At 37.2% G+C, this 13420-nt stretch overlaps 1 protein-coding gene across 1 annotated transcript in view; it reads left to right on the top strand.

Moving 5' to 3' along the window:
- The window catches only part of LOC137002202 (ephrin type-A receptor 7), a 119934-nt gene that overhangs the window by 98331 nt on the left and 8183 nt on the right, over positions 1 to 13420 (top strand). The window contains exons 10-13 of the mRNA XM_067361713.1: positions 2489 to 2599; positions 4865 to 4920; positions 8444 to 8569; positions 9777 to 9962. Coding sequence (XP_067217814.1) covers positions 2489 to 2599; positions 4865 to 4920; positions 8444 to 8569; positions 9777 to 9962 — 479 coding nt within the window. The remainder of the gene's footprint in view (positions 1 to 2488; positions 2600 to 4864; positions 4921 to 8443; positions 8570 to 9776; positions 9963 to 13420) is intronic.

The following is a 13420-nucleotide window of genomic DNA, read 5'->3' on the forward strand; positions in this document are numbered from 1 at the left end:
ATAATAATAATGTCATAATTGGCTTTTCAAAATATTACTATTTTCATCTCTTAAGGACTTTTGACTATTTACAAATGATCACTACTTAAATCTTTTTGCAATTCTATACAAAACTTTTCAAAATATTGCTACTATCATAATAATTTTATTGTAATTTTTCACTTTTTCAATAATACTATTTTCATGTTATAATGAATTTGTGATTTTGACAGTTTTAATTTCATTAATTTGCTGATTTAATTTCAAACTTTTTTTGTTATAGTTGGATTTTCAAAATACCAATACTTTCATCTCATAATGACTTTATTGTAATTTTGACTATATTTAAATATTACTTGAAGACTTGAATACTGTTATTTTTTTCTCCTAAAATTACCATTTTATTCTCTTAATGACTTCATTGTTGCAATTGATTTGAAATACTACTTTAATGTTATAATATGATTGCCATAATTGGCTTTTCAAAATATTACTGCTTTCATCTCATAACGACTTTTGCCTATTTGCAAATTATTACTACTTTAATCTTTAATCAATTCTATAATCATAATAGACTTTTCAAAATATTGCTACTTTCACCTCTTAATAATTTTTAAAATTTTTTTTAAATATTACTATTTTCATGTTATAATGAATTTGTGATTTTGACAGTCAAAATATTAGTTTTAATTTAAAAAAACTTTCAAAATACTAAAACTTTCATCTCATAATGACTTAATTGTAATTTTGACTATCTTTAAATATTCAGTCTTCAGTCTCATAATATGACGGTCATTGTTTTGACTTTTTTCTCATAAAATTACTATTTTATTCTCTGAATGACTTCATTGTCACAATTGATTTTATCTCATGATGACCTTATTTTGATTTCATTTTCAAAATATAATATATATACTAAATACTAATATAGTAATATGACTGACTTTTCAAAATAGCACAATAATTTTGACTATTTTCAAATATTTTTACTTTAATCTTGCTATTTTATGACTTTGTTTTCTAATCTTTGACTTCATTTTTCGTAAAGGCATTATAGCATGTGAGATTATTCTCAAGAAATGTACTTAATTCTTGCAAAGATATTAATTTTTTTCTTTAAAAATATTTTGGGGGTCATTTTCTGCACTGATTTTTTTTTTTACTACATTTTGCAGTTTAAATGTTAAAATGTCATAGAGGCAGCTGAAAGCAATATCATTTCACAAACAGAACTCAAAGGGACGTAAGCACACGTGATGGTGTGTGAATGCTGATGTGTGTGTGTGTGTGTGTGTGTGTGGCTCAGAGCACAGGTGTGTGTGACTCCAGCAGCTGCGGCGGACAGAAAGCACATGCTCCTGTAGTCTCCATTAATCAGTCTGATGAGAATGGATTATATTGAGCCGCTGTGAAATGCTTCTCATTCATTCTCAACCGCACACAACGGAGCCTCTGTCAATCACACACACACACAAACTTCATCATCAGCTCACACATCAACACGTGTCGTCTAACACACACAGATTTATCGGCTGCTCTCTAATAAAGCACTTTATATTGATGAACGGTGTGTGTGAGAAAGGCTTATTAGAGACGCAGCTGTGAAATTGTATTGCACAAACAGAAAATGTCGGACGCTTCAGTGAATTGTGGCACACGTCTGTAGTTGTACGTTATCAGAAACTGTACGAGACGTTGAAAGAAAGCCAAACTCCATGAAACGGCCAAAGATGTCAGTCTGTGTGGAAATAACACGGTAGATTGACTGATAAAGCCACAGTAATGTTGTTTAGTTATCTTCACCTAATTATGTGATTTATTGCTGGTTTAATTGGCACCTGATGAACTGTATTTGTTTGATAGCTCTAGTTTATACACACACAGTTTTGCACATCTGGATCTTTAAACACCAGCAGTACTGTCATGTCTGAACAAAACGGGTTTGTTTGTATTGATCCATTTTGTCCCAAAAAGCCTTGAAATCTGGGTCCTATTTATTAATAATACTTATTTAATACTTAAACTTAATAATATTTAATACTTAAGTACAATAATAAACTTATTTAACACTTATTTGGCAAGCAAGCATTAAATATATATATATATAATGCTTGCTTGCCAAATTTATTTGTATATAAAGATTTTCCTGCGTCTCGGATCTGATTACATTGCCGGGTGTTTTCATGCACACACACCTCCACCTTCCTCTCACCTTCACTCCTCTTCCTCTCCCTCTCTTCGTCTCTGGATGCAGACCATCATCATCGCTCAGACTCTTTATTATAAACGAAAGGGAAAATGCGCTCTATTTTACTCCTTGTATTTTTTTCTCTTAAAACAATTTCCTGACATTTTGTCATTGTTTACTCGACCTCATGTCAGTTTTGAATGATGCGAGGGTGAATAAATGATGACGGAATCTTTTAAGTAGGTTACACGTGACAGGAAGTGCTGTTGTCACTTCCTGTGATGACACAATAGTGAGGCCTTCCTCCCTCTCTTCCTTTAGTGGCTTCTCCAGACCCTCCAATGTAGCTCCTACTCGCGTGGTGCTGCTCTCTACCTCCTTCTCTACTCTTCCTCCTCCTCCTCTTCCTCCCTCCACGCAGCTGTCTCCCAGGTACAGGCATGCCTGCGTTCCTCCTCCCTCCTCTCGCTTGTCCCGTCTGTCTCCTGACATCATCATCCTCCTCTCGTCACAGATTGCATGAGCATTTCTGATTGGATTGAGTCCGTGTCGACGAAAACTCTTTAAGCTTTAATATAAATGTGGTGTTATGAGCATTTGTTCAGTCGATTACAACATGATCTTCCTCACTGTATTTCAGGTAAAACAGGGATGTTCTGTGATGTCTTGAGGCTTTTCCATTTAATCCGATCAGACATTTGATCACACAGTATTTGGTGACATGTTTTTATCCAATCACACCCGTGACGTTGGTGTTGCAGCATCATTCTCTAATTTATGAGTATCACAAAAACATTTAAGAGCCCATTTACACCTGTGTTAAAGGGATAGTTCACCCAAAAATGAAAATTATCTTATGATTTATTCACCCTCAAGCCATAGGTGTATATGATGATATTCTTTCAGACGAACACAATCGGAGATATAGTTAAAAATATCCTGGCTCTTCCAAGCTTTATAATGGGAGTGAATGGGGGCCGAGATTTTGAAGCCCAAAAAAGTGCATCCATCCATCATAAATATAATCCATATGGCTCCAGGGGGTTAATAAAGGCCTTCTGAAGTGAAGCAATGGGTTTTTGTAAGAAAAATATCCATATTTAAAACTTTATTTATTAATATAACTAGCTTAGGGTCAGATCAATGCGTGCAGCCGTCTTCCGAAACCACTTATTATAGTTTATAAAGTTTTAAATATGGATATTTTTCTTACAGAATCCCATCGCTTCACTTCAGAAGGCCTTCATTAACCCCCTGGAGTCGTATGGATTATATTTATGATGGATGGATGCACTTTTCTGGGCTTCAAAATCTCGGCCCCCATTCACTCCCATTATAAAGCTTGGAAGGGCCAGAATATTTTTAAATATATCTCTGATTGTGTTAATCTGAAAAAAGATAGTCTCATACACCTTAGACGGCTCCAGGAGGAATATATCATGGGATAATTTTCATTTTTGGGTGAACTATCCCTTTAAGTGCTGTCCAGCAGATGTCGGTGTAAACATGGTCAGAGAGCTCAAATCCCAGCAGCCTGTGTGTCGTCTCCTCAACCTGCATGTTTCGTTCTCTATCCGACACCTTTTTAGAGTAAATGGTGAATGCTCTAATCAGATGCCTGCGCTCCCCACACACACACACACACACACACACACACACACACACACACACACACACACACACACACACACACAGTTGGAGGTCTGCTCGGTGTGCGTCTCTTTCTTCTCAAACAACGGCTCATGCTCTTGCAAATAACCTGAAGTCTCCAAAAACCTTGTCAGTGTCTCCTTTTGAGTGCTTTTCCACCCCTGCTGTGTGTGTGTGTGTGTGTGCGTCTCTATTCTCTAATCCCTCCCGTGGTGCATGTCTTTCTCCAGTGTCTCCATGTCACACTAATCCACAATGTAAAATCGTCCAAATGCCATCAGATCCTGCGGCGGCCTGATTCTCCTCGCGCTCACGCTACGACCGTCAGATCAGTTTCACCAGGAAATCTCTGCGTTTGCGCCGTGAACTACAAACCTGTGATAAAACGTGCTTCTGAAAGAAGGGTTTTAACTGAACGGTGACGCTGTGTTTCTCCTCAGAGGAATCTCAAACAGATTTAGTTTTAAATTAAAGTTTTCTCATTTTGTTTGTCACTTTACTGTGGCTTTTGTGCCACTCTTCTCAGTCTCAAAATGACATAAAAATGATCCATAAGACTCTTGTTTTGTCTCCCGATGCAATATAAGAGCTTCGTGTGAGGAACAGACCAAAATTTTAAGTCATTATTCAATGAAAATATATTCATAAGAGACGCAGCAGTGAATCATGTGGTTGATTTGTAAAACCGATGATTAGTTTTTCTGAAATGAACTGATCTGCTCACTGGAATGAACGATTATAATTATTATCATAAGTCTTCAAAAAACAGAAATATAGCCAAATAGAGTTAAACAGGCCACTTATATGGTGTTTTTTAACGAAATTGTTCATATATAATGACAGATTGTTCGTTATTGCGTGAACGAATTCTGATGAATAATAATGATTTTGATGAAAAATAATATGCAATTTTTCATCTCAAGGGAAATAATTGTTATCATAGACGGCAGTTCAGACACGAGTTGTCATTTTAAGTGCTGTTTTGTCATTTCCTTACAGTATCTGAAATAGCATTCTGTTGTTTTCTGCTTGTTTTTCTCCTCACAGACAGTGCGGTTACAGTAAAGCCAGTCAGGAAGGAGACGAGGAGCTGTACTTCCAGTGTGAGTATCAGACGTCTGCCTTCATTCCTCTAATCAGCTGGACTCTGGCTTTATTTTTGAAGGTGTTAATGAATGCAGCTCATCACAGACTGAGAGAAGAGGGAAAAACAGAGTGATCAGTGATAGAGAGAGATTAAAGTGGCACTGCATTAACGTCTAAGTCCGTGTACGTGCCTTTACATCAGCCAGCCTAATGCTGGAGTCCATTAGCATGTTCAGACGCCCTCTGTGATGAAGACGAGGAGCGGTTCTAGTCTCTGAACAGAGACATTCAGTTGCATTCACTTTTGCAAAAGTAATGCATTTCAACATTCGGCATGAAATGGAAGTTGCGCTTGTCTTTTCTTCTCTATTATGCCGTATGTCTGAGTGAAACGCTTCTCAAACAAGAACAAATATAGGGCGGGGCTTGATTGTGTCTGTGGGGAATTGATTGGATGGTTGTGGTTTGCTATTGGTGGATGTCATGTGAGTGACAGGTTGCCCCGCCCTCATCATCAGAGAAGAGATGCTTAAAGAGGCAGATATTCTGATTCAAGATTACAGGAACATGAATTAAAACAATAATAATGAATAATATAATATTATAAAAACAAAAAAAAACAAGAATTGTCCATTTTGATTTCATGGTGACTTTAAGTTACTCTTCTGGTCAGCTGACTGAAACTCTCTTTTCTCCGAAGTGGAAGTGCTGTGGATGGATTGTGGGCTTTTTTTTTTCTCTAAACATCTGTATATTGAAGCCCTGGTGTTATAATGCATGATTCACACAGAGGTTATATCAGTGTTCATATATATATATATACAGACAGATTGAAATCCGGCTTTTTATAGTATTTAACATGCAAATGTCCATTAAGCCAGGATGGAAACAGCAGGAAGATTTCCATAAGGATTCACGGAACAGACACATTTGTTTATATGTGATAAATATTAATTTAGTTTGCTGAAGCCGAATTTCTCCAAAAAAATTAAGCCAAATGTTCACAGTTCAGAGAAGAACATTTCAAACCCATTCATTGTAAATAAGGGGAGGAGTACAAATATAAAGAGTGTCAATTCAGATTTTGAGCACAAAGCTCTCGTACAGAATCATTTTCCTCAAATGAAATCCCGTCGGAAATATTCCCTCGCGCTGTTTTGGTTCTGGTGACCCGTCTCTCTGGTGTGTTTTACGCATTCGTTCTTCATCCATCCTCTGTAAGCACACGCTCTTCTCGTCCCGCATGCGTTCTGTTTGTTTTATATGCGTATTTTTGGATGACCCAGAAACAATGGTAGGATCAGAGCTTTAGCTGTCATTATGAAACACCGAGACCCACTTTGTTTGTGAGTGTAGAACCGCCGACTGTGGATTTAATGCTGTAGATTATGCAAACTCACATGCATATATACATGGTTTGAGCTCGTTAGTGTGTCGTTACGTTTGGGACACAACTCTTCAAATCTGACCAAGCATTCCTTTGGGGATTATCTTCAAAGGTAAAAATAAGAAACGTGTGTGTGTGTTCTTCCTCAGTATTTTTGTCTTGTTTTCAGTACAAATATCTAAATACTCTTAAATGAAGATTTACTGGAGAAAAATAATCTTAATTCAAAGTGAAAACAAGTTGATTTTTCTGACTCCACTGGCAGATATTTGCTCTTGTTTTAAGCACAAACTCACTTCTCCAGTAAATGTATCTGATATTTTTGATGAAAAACTTAAATGCTCACACCCAAAGCGCACACTTATTGCGCTTAAACAGTCAAATACACACAAAATCTTGGAGAGTATTCACATAAACACAGTCAGTTATGTCTTAAGTGAACGTAAACGCATGTGTAACAGTATAATGGATCTGTGCGTCAGGTCTTAAAGTGACAGCAGCCTAATAAACCTGCTGCCAAATTATGAGATAATATTAAAAATATCTCTATGAAAGTGTTTCCCCTGTTACTTTGGTGTGTGTGTGTGTGTGTGAAAGCTTCTGTGGCTGAATCAGTTATTTTGACAAAAACAAACCCAAACAGAGAGTACAGAAGTAAGTGTGCTGAACTGGACCCCTAAATCACTGTAATAACAGCCGCAGGTGTGAATACTTGTGCTAGAAAAACCTCATTCCTGCGTTCGATCCGGACCCGCGCTCTCATGATGGGATGGAGCACCTTTAATTTGCTTTGTAATTGTGTTCTTAAGTATGTGTGTATGTATGTGAGGTTGGGATCAATAAGCTGTTATGAGATCCTGCCCCGCTCCGGGTCGATGTTGATTTGTAAGCACATTTCAGAGTCTGACCGCCGCACTGCTCTTATGAGTGGATGAAGCATCACGTCGTGAAAGGATACACTAGAATACTGTTACATTTTTAAATAAATGGGCAAATAAATAAATATATCTATCTAGTAATTATACAGTACTAAATTTGCATTTATGCATTTATCCAAAGTGACTTATGACAGAGAAAAAAGCAATTCATCGAGCAGCCAACAATATTCATAATACACAATGCCAGGTTTATTTGACAACTAGATTAGGAAGCAAGCTGGAGAAGAGGAGAACTATGCACTATATACTAAGTATGCTGTACTATATACACTATAACAGTTTATAACTAGAATATTTTCTGTAGAAAATGTAAGTGGTGATAGTCCACACAAACTCACTGTCATCATGCTGTTCTAGACGGTTGCCAGGTTGGTTGTGAATGTTGTTTAGTTGCTGGTCCAAGTCAAACAAACCTCCTCTGTGATGTTCACCATGTAGTGAACGAGTTAACGCATCAGCGCATTTATATGCATGAATGCCTAAAATGCCTCTTTCTGCTCATGTTCTCTCATGCATGTTTTGAGATGTTGTGATGGACGTAACCAGAGAGGAAATCTGTTTTTTTCCATCACACTGACAGCTTCTCTCAGTTGTCCTATGAGGAAGTCCGATCAGATTTCATCACTTGCAGAATGACAGCGTGAACGGAGCAGATGATGTTCTGATATTACACTCTGAAACATGCCGGGTTGAAAATGGACAAACCCAGCCATTGGGTTAAATCTTTGCCCAGCCTGCTGGGTAGTTTTATTTAACCCAACTATTGTTTAAAATGACTATTTCTTGCTTAAAATGAACCCAATGTATGTTGGAAATGAACATTTATTAATAGGTTTAATGAATAATAATAAAATAATAATAAACATGTATTAAATTGCTTTTTAATAAATGTTCACCTTTTCATTATTATTGTTTCCTCTAGTGATTATGTGTCTGATTTTTAATTTCCAACATACTTTGGGTTCATTTTAAGCCAGACACACAGTAATTTTTAAACAATAGTTGGGTTAAATATCTACTCAGCATGTTGGTCAAACATTTAACCCAACCACTGGGTTTGTCCATTTTCAAACTTGGTTGTTTTTAACCCAGCATTTTTTCGAGTGTAAGTACGGCTCAGTCTCCTTCTGTAGGAGCTTCATCCATTTCATCAATAATAATAGTGATCCTCGATTTAACAAGCAATTCTAATTAGAACTTTTTTTTAAATTTCAGTTAAAATCCCAACCAGAAGGACTTACATTGACCCAGAGACGTGTGAGGATCTGCTCCAGGCGGTTCATGCCTTTGCCAAAGAGCTGGACATCTCCAGCATCAAGATCGAGAGAATCGTCCATACAGGTACTGAAGCACACTTTACCCGTCTATCCATCCTCAAAACAAGATAGATTCTCTCAAGACTCAGTCACTCACTCCTGATGACTTTATTTATGTTCTGCAAGAAGTACACGTTTGTATTTATTAAAGGATTAGTTCACTTTCAAATGAAAACTAGCCCAAGCTTTACTCACCATCAAGCCATTCTAGGTGTATATGACTTTCTTGTTTCTGACGAAGACAATCTGAGAAATATTAATAAATATCCTAATGCATCCGAGCTTTATAAAGCTGAAGAAAGTGTTTCCATCCATATCAATCCATCATAAACATACTCCATACGGCTCCAGAGGGTTAATAAAGGCCTTCTGAAGTGAAGCGATGCGTTTGTGTAAAAAATATCCATATTTAACAAATTATGAAGTAAAATATCTAGCTTCCACCACAACATCTTCCGTATTTGAATGACGGAAAAAACGGAATTGGCGTCATGTCAGTTCCGTAAGTTGAATAGGGAAGCCGTTGGACGTACAGCGTAAGCTTTCTGAAGAATACAGAAGGTGGTTTTGCATCAGATTCTGACTTTATAGCACACAATTTTAAGTTTATATCTTACAATTCTCAGAAAAGAAGCCAAAATTGCGAGATTAAAAGCTGTAAATATCTTTTAAATTGCTTTATTCAGTGGTGGAAACAAGCTTCTATAGTCTATTATAGTAATTATATACTGCAAAAAACAAAAAAACAAAAAAATTGGGTAACACTTTACAATAAGGTTCATTAGTTACTACATTAGTTAACATGAACTAATAATGAACTGCACTAATACAGCATTTATTAATCTTTATTCATGTTAATTTCAACATTTACTAATGCATTATTAAAATCTTGTCAACATTAGTTAATGTGCTGTGAACTAACATGAACAAACAATGAACAACTGTATTTTCATTCACTAACGTTAATGACGATTAGTAAATACAGTAACAACCGTATTGCTCACGGTTAGTTCATGTTAGTTAACACATGTTAGTCAACCTTATTGTAGTGTTATTGGAATATGTTTTACAAGAAAATACTGTTTAATTCAAAATTTCACACTTTTCTTTGTAAATGTTTGTGAAATAGTTTCTACACCATTTTCCCCCAGTGCTCTCACTGTACTGTAAACACTAAGAGTTCAGAAAGCGCTGTTATTCTGAGACGTCGAGTGCACCCTTGTGTCCCGCAGGAGACTTCGGCGAGGTGTGCCGCGGCTGCCTGAAGCTGCCCAGCAAACGCGAGCTTCCCGTGGCCATAAAGACCCTTCGCTCGGGCTGCTCGGAGAAACAGAGGCGCTCCTTCCTCAGCGAGGCGGGAATTCTGGGACAGTTCGATCACGCCAACATTGTGCGTCTGGAGGGAGTCATCACCAGAGGTCAGTAAAGACAAAGAGATTGAAAAGAGAAATGTATGGAACGTCCCTCGGTAGAAAATGAAAGCGGGACGAGTCCTCGCAGGATTGGGAAAGACAAAGAAGCAGGAGAGTTAGGGATTTGATGGCCCTCACCTGAAAGAGATTCAGGGGGCGGAATGGATGGTGTGTCCTTCCATTGAAAAAGAATAAAGGAGGGATAAGCCGCTTGTCCCACCGCAGTAATGGAAAAGAGAATGATAAGCCATTGATTGGGCGGTTTATTGGGAAGTGGAATCCTGAATAAATGGGCCGGTCCTGAAAAGTGCCGGAACAGAAAGGGAGGAAAGGGTCGATACTGGTAGGATGGATGAGCGTCAGAGGTAAAAGATCAAAGACAATGAGGAGCTGTAGATGTTATCACCTGCAGGAAGGACAGGACGAGGAGAATCCAGCATGAATGAAACGGGAGGGAAACTCGGCACAGGGAACAGATCCGTCTTTAGATTGATCGATGTGATGCTCCTGGAGATATAAACGCTAGATGGATTTGGCGTGTTCTTGCCGAGAGGGATGAGGGATGATGAAGGTGTTGTGGAGAGAGGGAAGACCTCGAGCAGATTTGCGGAATTAAAGAACTGATATTAGTCTGAGACTTTGTGTGTTCGTGCTGAAGGAATTATGAACATTGATTCTACATGCAGAAGAAGATAGAAGAGATTGTGTGGCTCTCAACGAGCTTCGCTTCAGGACCCAGAATCAAGTGGAAACACGATACTGTATTAAACGGTTACAAATATAAACAAAACATCTATTAATATTACTCTGATCAGCATAAACGCTAAAGCAACAGCAGAAGAGTCTTCATATTAGTGCCAGACTTGTGCCGATATTCGGTAATGCGATAAATCGCGATAATGAATATGCACGATATTGTAATCGTCGGCACTTCAGAATACCGTAAATAATAATTTATCACCAATTATTAATTTTTTGTAAGGCAATTAAAAATACTTTACCCATCAATCGTATAAAATGCACAACACCGCTGTATTCTGCGTCAAAAAGACACGCGCTCAGATGTAAACAATCCCAACGTGCACGAGAAGCACATGACGGAACCAGTGAAGGAGACGAGCTGAATGAAAGTGCGCGTTCACTCTCCGACAGCAGAGGGCGCTGATGGAACAGCAGCGTGCAGCGGTTACCACGGAAACCGTGCAAACAAAGTAACTGCTCTAGTGAAGTTTTTAAAATGCTTCAAACAGCCATTCATTTTTTTGTAATCTCAGTGTTGTTCATCACAGCACCAAATACTGAATACTTAAAAAAGACTTAAAAGGATATTAATTTTCAAACCTAAACATTTTAATATTTTAATCTGGACTACAACATGCCCTAATGATTAGAAATGTTCTGATTATTTGTTATTGTTCAGTAAAACTTTGAAAACATACAGCTTCATTAGTTAACATGTTAATTCATTATCACTAAACTGACAATAAAAATACTTTTCAAGTATTAATTATTATTAATTAATGTTAATTTCTTAGTTACTATTTAATAACATTACTAAAATCAAAATAACTTATTTAATGGACCTGAGATAAATCTATCAATTATCAGTTGTTTCTAAACTAACATTAACAAAAAATAATACGTTCTGTAACAAATGTAGCTGTTGTTCTATCTTAGTTAATGCATTAAATAAAGTGTTATCTGTTGTTCTTTATAGCCTAATTCTTTTGCATTTTAATCGGTTTGAAAATTTCAGTCAGAGTTGTTTTTGTTTTATTACAAAAAGAGTTCTTAAACCTGTTAAACTATGACAAAAAATGGTTTTGCAACTTATTTCAATATTGTGATAATACCGTATACTGTGATAAAAGCTCCATCAATTAATCGCAACATGAAAATTTTATACCATCACATGCCTAATTAGTGCATATTTGACAAAAGAGCATTCGACCATTCTTTATTTTTCACTCTTTTGTCAGCAATTTTAAAGACATTCTGTATCTCTGAAGTCTGTCTTGCACCAAAAAGCATTGGTTTCTGTACTGTAAAAACAGTAATATTGTAAAATATTACAATGTAAAATCGCTTTTTTTCTATGGAAGCTTGTTTCTGCCACTGAGTAAAAAAACTCAGGATTCTGACTTTTCCTTACAATTGCAAGTTCATATCTTGCAGTTGTGAGTTTATGACCCACAATTTTGACTTTATATCTCGCAATTCTGAGAAGAGAAGTGAGATAAAAAGTCGCAATTACCTTTTTTCTTTTTTATTCAGTAGTGGAAACAAGCTTCCATATTTTTCTGTTTATTCCTGTGATCAAAGCTGAATTTTCAGCATCATTACTCCAGTCTTCAGTGTCACATGATCCTTCAGAAATCATTCTAATATGATGATTTGATGCTTAAAAAACATTTATGATTATTATCAATGTTGAAAACAGCTTCATATTTTTGTGAAAACCTTTTTTTCAGGATTTTTGATGAATAGGAACAGCATTTATTTGAAATAGAATCTTTTGTAACATTATAAATGTATTTTCTGTCACTTTTGATTCATTCATTGTGTCCTTGATGAATGAAAATATTAATTTTGTTCATAAGTCTTGCCCAAACTTTTGAACGATAGTGTTTTGCATAATCACCCGCCAGTTTTGACACATAGTTTACATAAATGCTCTGATGAGCTTTGAGTATGTCTGGAGCATTTAATTCTGAGTAAGAGATTAAAATGTTTCCTTATTTTAATTTATATTGTAATTTGTCAACAAACTGAATTGATTCTTGTTTTAATTGTTGTTTTAAATAGAGAGTAAGAGGCTGTTTATTCAGTGGCATTTTGGAGAGAAGAATGAATTGAAATTTTGGGATTAAATGAGCCTGTCTAAGTGTGTGTGTGTGTGTGTGTGTGTGTGTGTGTGTGTGTGTGTGTGTGTGTGTGTGTGTGTGTGTGTGTGTGTGTGTGTGCGCAGTGAGCACAACAGCAGATGTTCACATTGGAATAATTGGTGGCCTAATCACAGCAAGCCCTCTTAATGACTCTAATCTTTCTCCTTGACTTCTCCACCTTCACCTGCAAATCTCAATTTTTTCTGCCGTTTACCTCCCGAAAGCTTCACACCTCCTCTTCATCCAGCTGTCAGACCTCCGTGGCTCGGGAGGGACGGCCCGGAGCTCAGAGCCCAGCAGGAGGTCTCGTGGCTGGGGTCGGTCAGGCAGGAGGTGTGATGGAGCTGGAGACGGTAGATTGACCGGACTGATAGCGCAGCCTCCTGTTCACTGGGCTGGTCATTAAATTCTCCAGATTGTTGGTGTCGGTGCGCGTGATTGAGGGATCTGTCTCTCTCTCTCTCTCTTCCTCTCTTCCTTGCTCTATCTTTTGCTCAAACACCTGGGGATTTACTGCTGCCCACCTCCCTAATGGAGCGTACTTCCCTCGGCTTCCTTTGAGCTGATATCCATCACTCA

This window comes from Chanodichthys erythropterus, chromosome 15, assembly GCF_024489055.1.
Source record: "Chanodichthys erythropterus isolate Z2021 chromosome 15, ASM2448905v1, whole genome shotgun sequence".
Lineage (NCBI taxonomy): Eukaryota > Metazoa > Chordata > Actinopteri > Cypriniformes > Xenocyprididae > Chanodichthys > Chanodichthys erythropterus.